General features: G+C 40.7%; 1 protein-coding gene across 10 annotated transcripts in view; it reads right to left on the bottom strand.

The window, feature by feature from the left end:
- FAT3 (FAT atypical cadherin 3) overlaps window positions 1-19,008 on the bottom strand; it is a 402,030-nt gene that overhangs the window by 23,949 nt on the left and 359,073 nt on the right. For 9 of the 10 annotated variants that reach the window (XM_071733516.1, XM_071733525.1, XM_071733550.1 and 6 more), the window contains 3 exons: window positions 17,302-18,100; window positions 8,947-9,081; window positions 7,785-7,942 (listed from right to left, as the gene is read on the bottom strand). In XM_071733516.1, the coding sequence (XP_071589617.1) occupies window positions 7,785-7,942; window positions 8,947-9,081; window positions 17,302-18,100 (1,092 nt within the window). Of the gene's footprint in view, window positions 1-7,784; window positions 7,943-8,946; window positions 9,082-17,301; window positions 18,101-19,008 lie in introns of those variants that run through there. The other variant, XR_011723915.1, reaches the window with a different exon arrangement.

Below are 19,008 nucleotides of genomic sequence, written 5' to 3'. Positions count from 1 at the left end.
GTTCTCATAGAGGAAACAGAAACACAGGACTTCTAGACAATTCGCTATATAGTGTTAAAGCTGCTCTCCTATGTGACACTATAATAGCTGTGCCTTTGTCATCAGGAAAAACCATGAGGTGATAAATACCAGCCTAATCAGAATGCACCCAAAGCCAGTCACTGCAGGCAAACTGAAAAATACAGAAGAAACATAGAAATACAGATGCAGATCACGGGAGAGGTCTGGCATACGGGTATGTCTCAGTGAACAGGGAGTAGACTGGAAGACCCTTGTTTATCCTCTTGTCTCCGCTGCTAACCAGTTGTGTCTCTCTGAGCAAGTCCTGCCATCCACCCATCCACCCACGTCCTGTGACTCTGCTCCTGGTGTTTGATGCTACCAAAGGGACAGTCAGGGCAAGAGTCAATGGCCCTGTCTTCAGCTGGACATGCTATGTGCTCTGCTCATGCACAGATCCTGTGCCTCTAATATTTCAGTGCATCTCAGCAAGGTGTGGATTTTTCCCTAAGTGTTTTAAGTTCAGTTTCTCTTATAAACATAAGATGCTGGCTGGCCAAAAGTCAGGTGTTTTCCCAGGATGCTATATTACCTGTTCTGCCCTTACCTTGTAGATGACACAGAATAGCTTACACTTTTTTTCCTTTCCTGATATTTATGCTGGGTTCCTGGCCTTAGAGAGATTGTTAGGATTTCTCACTCTCTCTCCTGCCTCTTGCCCATCTGAAATCTTTGTAAAAGGTATATCTGTGCCAGCCTGCTGGGGCAGGCATAGTGCAGAGTGAGGGAATAGGTATGAAGTGCTGGTTTCCTGATTAGCAGTCTACCCAAAGAATTTAGGTTTCTTTAACAGATGGCAGATAAGTTAAAAATGGCTGACAGGGCTTGAAATAATTTCTTATGTCACATTAATTGGATTCAAGCTCTCTGAAAGCTCTTGCAATTATTTTACCTTTATGTCATGCTCTAGGAAGTATTTATCTCTGCAAACCCCATCTCAAGACAGTTCTGTCCCATTATTTATCACCCTGAAAAGTTCAAGCACAGTGTCCTTTTTCATCCTTCCCTGCAGCACATGTTGTACTCTCACTGGTTTATCTATAACACAACCCTACTGCTCTCCCCTGGCGAAGCAGAGTTGCCATTACCGTCAGTGCAAGAACTCCTCTGAACTTTGGTGGCCTGCTAGCCTGCCACAGCTAATGAAAATGTGAGGATGCTGCACTATGTCCATCTGACCTTGGCCATTTTTGTGCTAGCTAGAGACTGTGCTAGCTAGAGACATCCCTTGGCATGTGCCTGTACTGGTGTTCAAACTCTTCTCTGCCAGGCGCTTTGATGCAGCTTGAAACTAAATGGTTTTAGATTAACTAAAACTGTAAATCTACAGGAGCAGACTGTACTGTTGCATCATTATCAGCATTTTACTGTCCTTGTAGACTCACAAAACTACCTGGAGAAAAGCTAAGGGTACAATATTCAGGTTTGATGATCTCTGGGCTTCCTTCTCCTTTCCAGACCTTAAACCCTTGGAATCATAGAATCACAGAAAGGTTTTGGTTGCAAGGGACCTTAAAGATCATCTAGTTCCAAACCTCCTGCCATGGGCAGGGACACCTTTCACTAGATCAGGTTGCTTGAGACCCCATCCAACCAGGGGCCACCCACTGAACACTTCCAGGGACGGGGCAGCCACAACTTCCCTGGGCAACCTGTGCAGCATCTTACCACCCTCCCAGAAAAGAATTTTTTCCTAGTGTTTAACATAACTCTATCTAAGTTTTAAACCATATTCCCTCGTCCTAACTACACACCCAAAAAGCCCTAATCCAGCTTTTTTGTAGGCCCCCTTCACATATTGGACAGTTGCTACAAAGTCACCTTGGAGCCTCCTTTTTGTTCGTTGGCTGAACAACCCCAACCTGCTCAGCCTATTTGCATAGGACAGGAGTTCCAACCTTTTGATCAGCCTCCAGCTGGGCTGTAACCTCAAGCCAAGCTACACTGGCTTTGTGTGTAAAAACATACAGTCAGAATGTTAACCAAATGGCTCTCCACTGCTCTGTAATGGCTTGGATGATGTGGACACATTGATGCTAAGCACTTGAGAGGCTTCCTATGAATGCTAACTACCGAATTCTTCTGCATGGCAGGATGGTTGTGGAGGGATACACATGTAGAAGGAGCCAGAAGAGCAACAATTAGCCCCTACTATGGGCAGCTGGATATTTTGAAGTCCTTGACCAGGAGGATGTAATGAAACTGAGAAGTGAGATCTATAGCTGTAATACAACATGTTTGCAGGATGTTGTTTGGTACTCCTAGAGCTCAATCAGGAAAAGGTAATGGATGTATAGAATAATATGTCTGTATCATTTTTCATTAAGAAATCTTTTCTTAAAAGAGACAAAACTCAGCTGTAAACTAGTTTTGTAGATTGAAATTGTGCCTATTAAAGCATCTGCTCAGGAAGAATCTTGGTAAACAAAATGCCCTGATAAGCAGCTGGTTTCTCTCCAGAGATGGAGCAATAGCTTCTTTTCTCCCTGTGCAACAAAATAGCCCCAAAACCTTGAAGGTACTGCTCAGAGAGTGTGGTATTCTCAACAGGAATACAAATCAAACATCACAACACATGCCAACATGTTACAGTTTGAAAAAATGCCATAATCGGATAAGCAGTTAACTTGCTTCTTATTCCAAAACATTTTTCCTATGGAAACTGTTCTACACTGATTGTGTATAATACACATATACCTCCCCTAAGACTACTTATACCCTGAAGGACCTACTGCCTATGTGTCTACTACCCTTACTCACCAAACATGCTTTTCCAATTATCTTTATAAATGCAACACCACATATGAGCACCTGGGATGAATATTACACCATTTGTATATGGGAAACTATACTCTAAAAGATTTGCCATTAAAGTATGTTTTATACATCCTTCTCATCCACTTTTATTTCCTTTCACCAGCAGATGATCTGACATAGAGAGTAAACATATATTGTCTCAAAAGGCTGTTTCCTTCCTTTTATTAAAAAAGCACTAGTAACCCCCCACCTCAGGCTAAAGTGAAAGATGGAAAGGATGGTCTGACACTTACAGGACTGGCCTAGCATATGATAGATATCCATGGGAATCCACACTCTGTAACACTCTTCCTCTGGGATCTCAAGCAAGTCATTAGTTTCAGTTCTCCATCAGTAAAAGAGGGATAACGTCATTTCCCTCCCTCACACCAGTGCTTTACAGATACATACATTAAAGACTGTGGCATGCCCAGATACTCCAAATGATAGGACCAAAAAATAATTTCATTAATTAGACAGTCACAGGCCTTGCTATAGCTGAGCAGGGAGGACGTATTTGTCCCCTGCTGGCCCCTTGCCTCCAGAGTGAGGAGAAAAAGCAGGAACAGCTGGTGAGAAGCAAAGGCTGCAAAGGGCTCCTGTCCTGCAGACTTATCAGCTGGGCTGGCAGGAAGGAGAAGGCTCCTCCACTCAGCAGGGGAAAAAAATGTCTCCACTCCTAAGCATGGAAAATTCCATCACGGAGCTTTGATTCAGCAATTGATCCCAGGTGTTCCCATAATTCATGGCAGCCACCTGTGCTGTCATGGACACTTCTCAATCCTCAAAGATTATAGCATTCTCAATCCTTCTTTGACTATAGCATGGACCTTGGTACCCAGAAAAGCTGACTTTCAAGTCAACTCCTTACTTCTTGAAGTGCATTCAAATTAATAGTGTGGAAATTCTATGATTGGCCAATGCTGTTGTCCAGGCTCAGCAGTTACCCAGACAGAAACCTCAGTGGGGTGATTGGTCTGGTTGAGGGTTGCGCAGCATTAGACTCTCAGTCTGCTTTTTTCTCCATCCATGTGATGTATCACAGCACAGTGCTTGAGTTACCCCATCTCAAAGATGAGATTTAAACTCTGCAAGCACTTGCTAGTGCAGCCCCCGACACCAGATGAAACCAGATCTGCACCAAGATGAAAGCAGAGGGACGTGGCTTCATCCTAGCTGGGCAGACAAGCTTCCCACCAAGCTTCCACTTTTCAGAGCTTTATGGGTTTAGTTACAGTATCTCTCATTATAGTATTAGGATAGTTAATGCATACTTAAGCATATATGATCTTATAGACACAAACTTCCTCACCTGTACAGAAGTACAAAGAAGAGAGAAGGTTCCAAAAGCTGATGCAATCTGTTACACTTCAAGTTTCATTCAACGAGTGAAATGGAGCCAAACACATATTGTAAATTATATTAGAATATTAGCCTGGCTAAGATGTTTGGCTAGCATCCATACTTGTGTATCAACACAGGTAATAAAATGATCAAATGGTTCTTCTGAGACCACCTTAGGCTCACACAGTCCATCTGCAGTCACACACTATGGATACAGCATGCTGACTACTAATCTATCAGGGGAAATATTTCGTTAGCTGAATTACATTTCAGGTTTGTTTGTGTAAAGCAGTGTATTTAATTAAAATAAGACTTGTTTCGACTCCAGTCATAACTAGGATCATATCCAAACTTCAGCCTTATCCAGCATAAGCCATGCAGCAGTAATGCACTAAAATGTGTAATACACACTTAACCATGCAAAGTTTTACATTAACTGCCTGAATGGAAGAGCATATGCTTGCATTTTACCATTTGACAGCTGTATTGCTAGCATGATAGAAAAGACTTTCTTTGCCTATTTTTCATGTTTTAAATTTTACAAAACAAGTTGAATCTCCATTATTTTCCATGGAAAAAAAAAAAAAAAAAAAAAAAAGAAAGTAATTACAGAGTTGTCTTCTGCAATGGCCTCATAATGCTTTAAATTGTTAAATCTTACTTTTCCCAGAGATGCTGCAAAGGAAAAAAGAAATGGTGATACAATTTGTGGCACATGTAATCTTTTCAAGGGGAAAAAAAAAGAAGGCCATCAACCTGCATCTCATTTCGCTTCAATTGTCTTAAAAGCAAGAGTACATAAGAAAAAAAATGGCCAACCTCTCAAAATCGATGGATGAGTTGCTTTATTTGAAACAGCTGAATAAATAACACCCTTATTATATTGTATCAACACAGTGTGGCTGGTAGGCTTTCAGCAAAGTAGTAGACAAGCAGTTTGCTCTATGGAATTGATTATTCATCCAAGAAGGAAACCACATTACGATTATGAAATATTTCCATCCTTGGAGTTATCACAAATGTATGAGCTCCCAAAATCAAGCTGGTCATTTAAACACTGAAAACCATATTGCAGCATTAATTTTTAAATAGACTGGGATGGAGGAGACTTGCTTCAAAAAAAATCAATGCGACTACATGCCCCAACAGAGGTGCTGTTTTCTGCTCATTCTCCCATGGGCTTGTACACTGTGGTTGGTCTAAACTTCTTCCACCTCTGACTTTATTTGGAGCTCAGTATTGGTGCTGGGCCCTCTGGTGCTAATCTGCCAGATACTTAAGTACATGCTTAAAATTAAGGTATGTGAGTAGTTCCAATTGCCTTCAAATGCAGGAAGTTAAGCAAGTGATTAAGTGCTTTGCTGGAGTGATGCCAGAGTGCTCAAAAGAGCACAGGATCCCATCCTTTATCCTCTATTTGGAAAGCTTCTTCTCATGTTTAATTTAATTGAAAGCAATGCTCAAATGATAACAACTTCACATTTACATACCTCTAATTAATCTACTTAATGGCCTCATTTCTGAGCATTCCCTATCTCACAACATACATACTTGGTTTTTAAAAAAAGGACAAAACAAACTAAAAAGGCCTTACCACTGGTTTAGAAATTAAAAAATACATGGTTAGAAAGTCTAAGTGTAACTTTCTTGTAAATATCTCCATTAGGGATCTCCAGAGCACACTAAGTCAGTGGGCACCAATGAAAAGACCTACTGTGGCTCCATCCCTTGAGCATAGTGCCATGTGCCTGTCATCAAGCACTTTTGTGAAACCTCAGTCTGATTTTCCTCTGCTGAATGACCTTCACAAACAGAACTCCAGGAATTCATGATCTTTTAAGTGAAGCCATTTCTTAAAAAAACATACTGAAAGTAATGTTCTATTTTTCTTTAATCCCTATATTTACAGAACCCAAGGGCTAGACCTGGGAAAAAGATGTACTTACTGCAACAGCAAATCCTGCACTACCTAAGAGCCAAGTGTGAGGCTCTGGGAAGGGAATTCCCTGTGTTTTTCTTTGCCTGATGCATGTGAGAAGGTGAAGACCTTGTACCTGTAACAGTGCATGCAAGACTCTGGACCTTTCTAATCAGAGGCATGAAGCAGCAGCTGTGTCTGAATTTCTCAATTAAGTGCTGCATAAGGTGGGTTCAGAGCTGGAAATTCCTCCTTGGAGCCAGGAAGCAAGAAATAACATTACCTAAAGGTTGGCCTCTCAGATGGGTGCAGAGTAGATTTTGTTGCTGGTCCTTCAAGTATTTTTTTTGTCCTGTTATCTTTCAAAATAAAATGGTTGGGTGATTCTGTGAAGCAATGACTGAAAACACCTAACTCCTAACCTACAACTAAATTACTAATCCAGGTGACTGCAATGAGGGTGTTTTTGTTTTTGTTTTTGGTTTTTTTTTGTTTGTTTTGTTGGTTTTTTTTTTTTTTTTTTTTCTGTAATAGCAGGAATTTTCCTCTTTTGGTGGCAAAATCTTACAGCTTCAACTGGAGATTTCTACTCAGCTGCCTATGACCTGACCTGCTGGACTCCTTAATCACAGTAGTTTTGTACACTAAACCATAACAAAATAAATTACCCTACCAATCACTCTAGCCCGCAGTTTTGGTTTTTTTGGACAAAATGTACACTAAAAATGTACGTGTGAATTTCTACGTGTCTCAAAGAGCTTGTTTTGTGCAAATCTGACCAACATTGAGAGTCCCCAGTGAATGACAGACAGCACTCCTGCTCATGAAATATTTCAGTTTAACAGCTCTAAGATTATTTGTTGCCCGTTAATAACTCATTGAGTCATTTTAACATTACCTGAGCATTCAGCCAAAAGAACTCTAAAGATTGCAAATACAGACACAAAAGGCTCTGTGCCATTTCTTCCATGGAAGAATTATGGGACAGGGCCAAGTTACAAAAGTCAATGTCTTAATTTTGTCCCTTAGAGGCTCTAAGCAGAAATGCTGTATGCGCAGGCCCTTGGGTCTAGCACTCCCTTTCCTTCCAGCAGATATTTGCCATTCCACTGAAACCCAACAAAGAACAAAAATGCATGGAGAGCTTATCAATTAAATATCGATTGGATATCAGACTATATACCCCATGCATCTTACAACAAATATCTTAATTCACGGAGTGCAGAAATCAGTAGGAGGCATATTCTGAGCAGTTGGTTTCTGGAATTAAGTTGGCAGCAGTGCAGGCATATCCTCTAATCACAGGCATGGACACAGAGGAAGAACAGCTATTTCAGCATTGTTTTGACTATATCATTATATAAATGGCCAAATCTTACATCTTGTGCAGACTGGCTTCTGCATGGAGACATACATAAAGTTCTTATAGCAAACAGCAACCAGTGGAGCACTTTCCAAGTAAAGTACCACTAACAAGCTCCTTTTCTGATCATTGTTGTTGCTGCTCTTGTGGAAATTTCTGCATTTCCCTGTCACTGTGAAACAGATCTAACTACATCTTCTCAAGCTGCAGCTGAAATGAGAACAGCATTCCCCAAACCAAAAGCCAACAGAAAACATACATTCAAGAAAAACAACTGTGGAAAAGATAAGTTATTTTAATTACCTTCAGAATTATACAGGGATTAGCTCTGGTGTACATTATAATCCCATTGCTTTGCAGTGTTCGCAGACGGAGAGCCAACTTGAATTCCTCTTTCTTGCTATTTTCAGAAACCCGGTATTTAATGTAACTATTCCCAGCAAAGCTAAGGGAAGTGTGGCCTGAAATAACCAATTTGAAAAGACACATGTTCTTTTAGTGACACATGAAATAACTCCTCAGCTGTCAAGTTAAGCGAAGAATTTATAGAGCTAATTAGAATGTTGAAGAAGAAATAAATAAAACCCAACTTTTATGGGGAAAAAAAGCTGGCATCTACTGTAAAAATACTGTGTGGATTTTAAAATCTGGATTTTTAATTGTTTTTCAGGGGCTGGAGAAAAGCTCTATTTCCCCACACTTACAAAAAGAGTGATTTCTCCAAGTATTCAGCATGTTTAAGTTTATACAACCCTGGAGACACCTAGGTTGCCTTGCTGATAACAGGAAGTAAAAAATGACTATGTCTGTACATCAGGCAGTTAAATCTATCAAGTTAGGTGTGGGCAGATGCCAGCCACACCCTTGCAATGAGTTCCCAGCAGCCCCTGCCCAGGACCACAGTGATTCAGCTCAGCATCTGCTGTGTTTTCATCAGGGAAATAGCACATGTCCTCTGTCATGCAGCCCTGGATTCACTGAAGTCAACACAAAGCTCCACTTCACCAGCTTTCCACCTGGTTCTTTATATCCCAGGGAACAACACAGCTGCAGAGAACTAACAAATGTCCCCAGACTGTCTTGTTAGGATGGGATAGTGTTTTCATTAATAAAGACTGGAATTTTGGTACTCTAAATAGTAAGCAGAAGAGTTAATTTTAGAGCTTTGCCCACTGCAGGAAAACATCTGCCATAACAGTCCTGTTTTCTCAGCAGCCTGTTTTACTGGTCTGGGATTCAACCAAGTCAGTGAAAATTTCTCAATGGAAACTGGAGCACAGCCCTCATACAGCCCCACAGACAACTATTTATTTTACAGGGCTTATAAATAGAAAGACCAAGGGCAGTGCTGAGAAGTGTTAAGGAGTACATCTTCTGTTGACCTCAGTGGCACCTTAATCTACAAAATGAGACTGGCACCACCTTGCTGCTCAAGGGTATCCCCCTCTACTGCTGTTACACCCACCTGAGCACTCTCCCAGCTTTCCTGGTGGGCACTGGCAGATGAAGGGTCTCCGGTTGGCTTCATACCCCACACACTGCATGTCCCCTGGACAGGGCTTCTCCAGACAGGGATCATTTGACCCTGGGCAGAGTCCTCCTGCAGAAAGTTAAAATACTGTCAGGGATACAATGTAAAGTATGATCTTCAATAATACAAGAGTAATGAAGGATCTGTGCAAGCAAAGGATGGCTTAATAACAGTAACCACAAAGAAACCCTTCGTGGAAGAGATGTCCTTGGGACAAGTACATAGCAAAACCGTAAGAGTTTTTCTTCAAAGGCTGTCCTAAAACCCACGGGAATGCATTATGAAAACTAACTATCATGAGCAGTAATTGGTTCATAATTGGTGTTGTGACTCTCAGGCCAGACATTTCCTCACAACACCTCCTGTGCAGGGGATTTTGGGATATGTTGAAACAAATGACATGCAGCAATGTGCTCCTTTTGTGCCAGCACACTTGTGAGAAGCAAATTTAAGGAGGGAGAGTTCCCTAGGAGACAAAATAAGAAAAAGCCATTCCTTGGCTACAGAGTGGCAGCTGGACTTTTCATCCTTATCCTGCACAGGACACACTGCCAGCCTAATCATATGGGACAGGCAAACCTGCCCTGTCCTCATGTTACTCCTGACAATGGTTTGGTATCCATTGTGCACCTGTCCCAGGCTGCCGAAACCTATTCTCCTTTTTTTTCTGGCTGGGGTTACACAAGTTTCACGCATCTGGAACTGTATATGCTCAGGAAAAAAACCAAAACAAACCAACAACAATAAAAACCCCCAAAACAAACAAGCAAACAAACACCCCCCCCCCAAAAAAAGTGTATGATTTATTCTGGACACTAAAAAGTTGAAGTAAAAAAATGAAAATCAAAAGTAAGCTTGCTGTACTTCTTGACATTACCTAAATGAAGATATAAGCAGCTCAATATTCTAAGTACATAGTTCCAATATATAATTAGAAATAGGGCAAAACATCCATGTCCTTTTTATTTAGGAAAGAACATGATTTGGATAAAATTATTCTGAATGCTAGTGTCAACTCTTTTCTAAAAATATTTTATTATTATGGAATCTAATCTTGCCCAGGAATAGGTGAATTCAGAACTACTACTGACTTCGTAAGGCAAGTAATCCGAAGGGACAGAAGAATACTCACTTTGAAATTTTCTTAAAATATTTGTGTGACACAATTACACTAAAGTTCTCCAAACCTCTTACATTCTTAGTAAGTATGAAGCTGAGCATGTCAAGGCTTAATTTAAAGGCTATCAATGCCAAAGGAACTTCTTGCATTCCATGGGCTTTAGCTAAAACTTCTATATAACTCAAAGTGTTATATAAATAAATCTATTTTGACTGCTCTAATCCTAATAGATTTGCCAACACTATCTGTGATAATGCAAACCATGATGTAACTATTGATGATCAGTATGTGAATTCTCATGAATATGTGACTCCCACAAGTTTGTCCTTTCCAGGTTGACACAAGGAACTTGATAATACATGGTCAGCTTCAAACTTTTATTATCTGTGTGTGGCTGTTATGAAAGTCACCTTTAAGTGCAGGAAAAGGGCACTCCTGCCCTTCCTTCTGTTGATTTTACCAGGCAGAGTTTGAGCAGAGGCAGAGCCAGCAGCTGGGAAAGGACAGGTGTCTTTCGTTTTCCTTATCAAATTCATTTACTTAATACATGCAGCTGTTGATTTTAACAATAAAAAGTCAGCATCTTCTTGCCCATCACTTCTGGAATATTGGCAGTTCTTGTTTATTGCAGGGCTCTTATTATATTTAAAAACTACTTTACTTTTTGAGCATAGGTATTTTATTTACTATTTATAAAGGAAGAAATCAACCTGTCACAGTGTATATCTCCACAAGTAATGGAAAAAAGATTCTTATTGCTCTCACACTTCAGTACAAGCCAAGAAGGGCTCATAGTAAACATGGCTGGAATTACCTGGCACCGTAAGTGTTTTCTGGAAAAAGAAAAATTACTGCTGTAGGTTTCAAAGTGGACATGGGCTGACTGCAAATATGGCAATGACTGTAAATGTCTTGCTTGATGTACAGCACAGTCAATTTAATCTTTAACATCCTCCTCTCCTTTGTCAAACATTTGTTTGAGAGGTGTATGCAGTAAACGATTTACAGTACTGCCTGTAGCACTGTTAGAAAATGATGCATGGCAATCTTTATTAATCACTTTAGTAGGTAACAGGGATAACAGCTGCAATATGCAGTCACATTCTAAGACTTATAGAATCAATAAACAAATGCCATTTAATAGGGTTTGCACTGCAGAACTATTTTCTATTTAAATGCAAAGTCTGCACAATTTACAGAGAATATGATCTTTTCTACAGCTTTTTCTTTTAAGGGAAAAAAAACCTCTCATACTTTGGAATTCAGTGGTAAGTAACAATGTTTTCTGAAATTATAACGTGGTTCAGTACTATATAAGCTGCTTTGTATTTTCTAGTTGGTTCTTTTGGCTTTTTTAATTCACTCTTCTATGACAAATACACAGCATTCAGCTCTATACAGAGTATAGCACTTCTCTAACACACTTAAACCTTTTGTGACGTTGTATTTCAGGTGAGCCTCTGCAGACAGAAATTTGGACTAAAGCCCCACAGCTTGTAAGTGTGCAGCAGAAAGGGGCACTGAGATTTCCAAACGTGGCTTCACAAATTTTCACATTATCTAACCTATGACTGTACCCTTGACATGAAGCAATAAAGCTATAGCTCACTTTGTTATCCATCTTTGCCAGTTATTTTAGCTGATTCTGACTCCGATTTGTACTTCAGTTATCCCTCCACAGAAAAAAAAATTACATGGAAAGAATCTAATGTATTTTGTGCAACTGTGGAAATGCACTAAAGAGCTGTTTATCCTGGCAGGCAAAGAGTAGTTCTTCTGGTAAACTACAAGCAAATCAACTTTTTATTCATCCTCCTGAAGTAGGATTTCATAGCTGTCAGAAAAGTTTTAAAATACTTGGATTTGGAAGAAGAAATGCTTTATGCCTGTCTATATGGTTTAAGTATATAAGCTACAAATCTGCATTATTGCACTGCCTTAGCTAACACACAATTTCAAGCTGATTTCACAAATATGCAGGGCAAAATTGTGAAATCATTCAAGTTTACATTGTCCATATCAAAGACGTACAGCCTGAGTTCAAATCAAATTATTTTAAGGTTGCATTTCCACTCCAAAGAACAGTCTATTTACCATCCAGTAAGAGATTTGAGAATTATGGAGTTGAATTGACCTCTCTTTTCTTTTTTTTTTTTTTTTTATTTTTTTTTCTCTAGGCAAGTCCAGACAAGCCACAGCGTTCCCTTGAAACTGGCATTCATAATGCTGTTCTCTACAAGGTATTACAGAGACCCATGACCTAGTGTCAACCAGTGCATGGCACGAAAATGTGGAATAGACCCACTTAATTAGGACAGATCCTCTTCAGTTGTATTCTCTAAAACAAGGTAAAAGTGTTACAATCTCCTTGATAGTATCCTGAGGGAGAAAACTTTCCTTTGCAAAATGAGAGATTCCTGTCCATTCAAAGAAGGCTCACTTCCAGGAATGTAAATATAAATTGAAAATAGAGTGCTTCAACAATTGTAACTTGAGCCTGGTGATATCTGGTGTTTTTCTGTAAGCTTATTATTGTGCATCTGTGTAAGTATCAAAAAAGGAATCTGTTTCTCTTGGCTGCAGAAAAAAGAGTGAAAGGTGACTCTTGAAAGTCAACATTCTAGGGAGCAAATAAAGCAAAGCTCCAAACTGCTACCTTTAAAACAGTGTAGTAATTAGTTTAGTGGGAAAAGAAGATGGTCAAATAATGAGCTGCAATTTGTTTTTCCTTTTGGAGTAGGTGAACAGGTATTGTAAGCAAGTATTACTATACATTTATCAGTCCAAATATACAAATCTGTTTCTGTACAAATAGGCTTTGGTTAGCACAAGTTTTAATGTTGGAAACTGGAACTGGAAAACTGTGTGTGTCACACAGTCCTAGTGAATCAGATTTTTTCCCAGTTTACGAAGAAGTGAGATTATTTGAGCTCTTCCATCCACTACCTGATCATAGCTTCCCTAAAGATGCCTGAAGTGGTAGATTGCAATTCCTACTCACCCTGAATCTGCAGTCATGCCCCCACTTCATGCTTCAGCTCTCCCATGTTTCATAGAAGATTGGGCCTTAAAATGAGGGATGTTCATAGGCACAAACATCTCTCCTTATACAACTTAAAAGGACTGCTGCCAAATCAAATTTAACAAATTTATCTGCAGTTCTTTGCTCCCAAGCACAGGCAGTACACCTTCTTCTCCAGGCTCTCTGGCTAGCCTGCCAGAACAACTGAAGGTTCATTAGTATGTGTGTGCTTCCTGAACATGGGAAAATCAGTTCTGTGGACATAGGAACTGGGTTCCTGATGCCCAGTCCTGCAAAACATTCAGGTGTCTTCTAAGACTCAGTGTGTGCAGAGTACATGGACCACCTTTTAAGAAAAAGGTCTTATAATAATAGCAGATCTTATACTGCATCATAGTCAATGCTTTCCTTTTGTCAGAATTTTGCAAAATACTAGAAGTGGCTTCATAAAGGCTGAATTGCCTTGTTTCACAAAAAAAGTGGTCTAAGACTGCTATTCACTTGATTAAATAATGTGGATGTGTGTCCGCACTTTTGCTGAATGCTTCTGGGTCTATTAGAAAATTTCTCTCAAACTATTAAGCCAGAACCGTATTAAACACTTGAAATGGAATTCATCTCATCTAACTTTAGGGCATGATTCATCCGACCGATTTTAGACATCTAGGGAGAGATGTATCACATCATTAAAAATACCTCATTCTTTCCACTATCTGCAAATGGGTCCTGGAGTGACCAGCTGAGATGTAGATATATGCCCACATTTGTCAAGATTTCAATCCAAGCCTCTCCCATAAACATAGTAATGTAACCTCACTTTTGTAAGATTATAATGCAGAGCAACTCTATAGCAAAGTAGTCCCAACAAAACCTGCTTTTTCCTGCATCTTTGTCTCAACACAAAAGAACTACTTTGCATCAAGAAAAAACAAGAATACAGAACAGATTTTTTCTTCTGAAAAATAAGAACACGAGGAGAACTATTCTACACAAACACATTTATTCCAGCCCTCCTATCTTCATTTCCCACAAGCACTGACAGATGTTCACATACCCCACATTATGTGATGGGAGATTGGCAATTGCAAAGCCCCTACAGCCACACTCATACCCCAGTTTGTTACGGTGTTTTTCATACAAACACAAGAAGATGAGCCAGAAATCTAAGGAGACAGTCTGTTATTTGAAAACTCTTTAGTTCAATTTTATTGATTTTAAAGGTTTAGATTGATGCACCTGAACTTTCAAACTTACCCTTCCAGAGCTGAGCTTCTAAACCTCTGAAGTTCACCCACTGCCTGCTTTACAGCCTCCCCCCATTTTCATGTTAGATAACTTCGTTGCTCACAAAGGTAATTTAGGTAAGTTATGCACAGCTGGGATGCATAAATTGTGCATATCTGTGACATCTGCCAGTGGGAAAAACACTCCAACTATGATACATATTTCAAGAACGAGTGAATTAGTTCAAAATCGAGCTTTCTGGGTCATAATTGAATCAGATCTCTGAAAACATATGCAATACCTTAATGGTTTTGTCATAATTCAAGCTATTAATATTTACTGGACTGGTTCACGAAACTGTTCTGGTAACAAAAGATGCATAATACTTTTATTATATTGGTAATATCTTGTTAATGCTGTCTTGTTAAACAAGCCAAGATAAATTCAATTTTAGTATTTTGTGTGCTTAGGTCTGACTTCATCAATTTGTGTGCATGTACAAGAACTACTAATCTAAGAAGTACCTGCATTTTTCTAACTCTTCTACTGGGCCTTGCCTTTTTGCAAAACTATACATTTTAATATACCCTCAAAAGTCTGTGCCACCTCCTAAATGATAAAGATAAATGATAAATGATAAAGATATGTGCTTATAGATTCACCTAAATGTCAAGGCAGTTCTTGTGGCTCCTTTAATTAAAAGCAGGAGAAAAGTCTGAAGCATTAACTAATGTGGTGAAGGACAAAGCACGGATTTTTATTTTTATTTTACTTCCCACCAAGATCCCTGTGCAAGTAATGGGCACCCTGGCTTTCACCTCTCAGGTAGTTATCTTTAAATGAGCAGCTCTGGACACTTCTATTACAGGCTGGATGGTGGACTGGCCATGCAGAACCCCACCCTGAGTCTTGTGCATCACCTGTGGGAAGTCAGCACATTATGGCTTGAATGTTAGTTGTGGGCACCCTTCCAGCTTTCCAGCTGGGTTGGGACAAGCTGCCTTTTGCAACTATTCCTGTAGGGCAGTCCTTGAGGCCAGGAGAAATCGTCCAGAGTCTAGAGAACATGGATGGTCTGCAGAACCACACTGCTTTTCCAGTAGCCTGCCACACATTTTCAGGATTGACTGGTACATGACAGAAAAATGTGGATATTGCTTTCCCAGCTGAATTGTGCTTTCAGCACAATCTTGCTGTGCAGGGAGGAAAAGGGAGAAAGCTGCTGGAACAGAACTCAACTGCACTGCAACATCCTTTTTTTTTGGAGTTAAACTCAGGGATTATGAGGCAGATCCACTTACTGTTGGTATCTGAAGGGAATAATAAATCATTATTGACTTTAATAAGTAGTGAAATGAAATTATAAACAGTGAGAATTTTGGCTGCCAGAAAACCAATTTCTGACAGTGAGGGCTATCACTGTCCCCGTGGAGATGAGTATTTGTGATTTCCTGGTATGAAAATGAGACAAAGATGTGACTTAGAGTATATAAAAGTGTTTTGCAGAAAGTGCTTCTACATTTGCTCCTGGACTCATCTGAAGGATTTCAGCATTGTCCCTTTTAAATCCACGAAAATCCTCTATTTCAGAGCCTTTCATGTGTAACAAAATGCCAACTATTTTTATAATAGCTACATCTGCTTGAAACTTAGAACACTATTACCTAAAAATTAACCACATAGCCTGCTCTTGAATGTACATGAAAATATCTATGACACAAAACTTAACTTCTGTGGCATTATTTTTCACATGCTGCAGGAGACAATGATTTCTGGTTAAGTTCCATACAATTTATGACTATTTCCATTCCCACAGAAGTTAATGGTAAGACACAAACTCCTGCTGACTGCTGCAGAAACAAAGGCTGGGTACTTAGAGACATGGCTGCTGAATTCTTGTATTGCTCTGCATGTGTGTATGTGTGCACGTGTGCTTAAGATGAGGGAGACTTAGCTGTATTGATTTTACAGCAGCTTTTTTCTCTACTCTTAAATGAAGTGGAATGAGGAGCAAATAGCCTGGTAAACAAAAGAAACAGAGCTATTATTATAACTGCCTGAGGTTTTATACTCCAAGCACACTATCGTAAGGAAGATTGGCTTTCAAGCCTATTTGTCTTATATGCCCATGTGAAATCTCGGCCAAAAGGTGGAACAGCCTGAAACCCAGCCAAAGACCCACCCTGTCACCTACCATAGTGTTGGAGGTCAGGAAGAGTGCTTGCTTAGAGTTACTTAATAAAATAATTCATTGATTTCCATGCCTCTCTGCAAAAATGAGACTGGAAAAGGCATTTCCATCTGCAATGCTTAGGTCAGGGGTCCTTGAGTCCTAGTCCTTGGAGACTGCCAAAGCATTGCTGCAGACCAGACTGTTCTTGCTAACAGTCACACTGCAGGTTTATTCCAGTGGTGGCACTGAGGGGGTGGGAAACTGCATCCCTCTCCCTCTCCTTTTCCCTCTCTCCTCTCCTCTCCTCTCCTCTCCTCTCCTCTCCTCTCCTCTCCTCTCCTCTCCTCTCCTCTCCTCTCCTCTCCTCTCCTCTCCTCTCCTCTCCTCTCCTCTCCTCTCCTCTCCTCTCCTCTCCTCTCCTCTCCTCTCCTCTCCTCTCCTCTCCTCTCCTCTCCTCTCCTCTCCTCTCCCCCTTCTTTTCCTCCCCAGGAAGTTGGTTGATGGGTCTGATTATGGAGCCTCCAGGAAAGTGGTCTTTGTCATAAAAGGCCAAAGTTCATCAACTTCCATTTACATCAGTAAACACGAACAATTCTTCCTGAGCCTGAGAAATCAATTCCCACAATACATCAGCCAGTCGTGCTTTAACGGACTGAATTGAAATGCCCCTTCCAATCTGCATCAGAGGAATAAAAACAATCCTATCACATAATGTGTAAAGCTGGGAGGGGCAGAGGGAGCAGGACTCACCATTGCACATGCAGCGCACATTCCTGTAAAAGCGGGGACACACAAAGCTGATTCGTGCCGTGCTGTAGGTCATCAGGGAATGTGAATCAATAGATAGGCTTTGCTCACAGTGTTGTTCCTGACAATCCAGTCCAGAGCAATTCTTCTCCAAGATGGCAGAAATACGAATCACATTTTCCAAGTGTCTCCTTGCATTGGTAAGCTTCTGAATCAAATAGGCAGGCTTATAGAAACCACCGTTGTGCATCTGAACAGCAAACAGCATGTCAAGCTGATTGCTGCCTGCCACCGGCTGAATACTGATGATGTGCAGGCTGTCCTGTTTTTGGGAGAGCACTGCGTTTCGCAAGGTACGCCTAAAGCCGTGCATGTGAAGGCCCACGAAGTCTTCTGGGGAAACGTTCTCAAAACGGATGGTGACTGCGTTCTGCAGCATTTCTTGCAGCAACTGCTCAACGTGAACCACAACATCGATGGGTACCTGGAACCGGCCATCACTGACAGAGACATTCAGGACATACTTGCCGTTATCGAGCCCTCCCAGGGCAATGATCTTCCCATCATGGCTGTTGACCTTGAATAAACTTCTCTGCTCTGATTTTAATGTATATGTGAGGACATCGTACACATCCTGATCCGTGGCATGAATTTTCCCAATGACTCCCCCAGGAAAATCATCTTCCATGGTGACAATGAAAATCTCCAGTGGAATGGCAGTGGGTCTGTGAATGCTCTCTTCAATGACCCTCACCTGAATGTAGGTGTGGGAAACCTGCTGGGGCTTGCCGGAGTCTTTTGCCTAATGTAATTTTGAGAAAATAAAAATAAATGAAGAAACAAAAGCCAAAGTAAAAACCATGCCTATAGCACAGCTTACAACCATAACTTTTTGCTATTACGTATTTTCACAGAAGATGACCTCTCAAAAGAACTACACAAATGCATTTGCCAGATACATATGTAAAGAAATGTCTAAGCCATTTCTAGCAGTGGAACTTACAAACTCTTCAGGGAAGAACAGATACCTCATCTAAGTGATTGAAGAGAGAAATGTGTCAGCAGAATGTCTCATTACTTATATTGAAATGTTCCCAAGATCCCACAGCTATCACTTGTCCTCAACAGAACCATTTGGCTGTGGTATACTCTGCATGAAATGGATTTTAGGCTCATATCTACTCTGGAATAGGCACTGAAGCCCAGTGATGCCAGCAAGACATGTGGTGTGGTTGACACACTGGAGGGAAGAGACACCATCCAGAGGGACCATGACAGGCTTGAGAGGTGGGCTCATGCTATCTCGTGAAGTTCAGCAATACCCAGGGAAAGATCCTACATCTGGGTCAGGGCAATCCTAAGCAAAAACACCAGTTGGGCAGAGAATGGATCAAAAATAGAGCCCTGAGGAAAAGCACTTGGGGGTCCTGGATGATGAGAAGCTCAATATGAGCCAGCAACGTGTGCTTGCAGCCCAGAAAGCCAACTGTGTCCTGGGCTGCATCAAAAGAAGTGTGGGCAGCAAGTCAAGGGAGGTGATTCTCCCCCTTTACTCCACTCTCTCAAGACTCCACTGTGTTCAGTTCTGGAGGCCCCAACACAAGAAGGACACAGAGCTGTTGGAGCAAGTGCAAAGGAAGGTCATAAAGATGATCAGAGTGCTGCAGCACCTCTCCTATACAGACAGGTTGAGAGAGTTGGGGCTGTACA

The sequence above is a fragment of the Heliangelus exortis genome, chromosome 1 (genome assembly GCF_036169615.1).
Source record: "Heliangelus exortis chromosome 1, bHelExo1.hap1, whole genome shotgun sequence".
Classification (NCBI taxonomy): Eukaryota; Metazoa; Chordata; class Aves; order Apodiformes; family Trochilidae; genus Heliangelus; species Heliangelus exortis.
The sequence above is the reverse complement of the archived record's forward strand: the minus strand, read 5'-3'. Positions and strand labels throughout refer to the sequence as shown.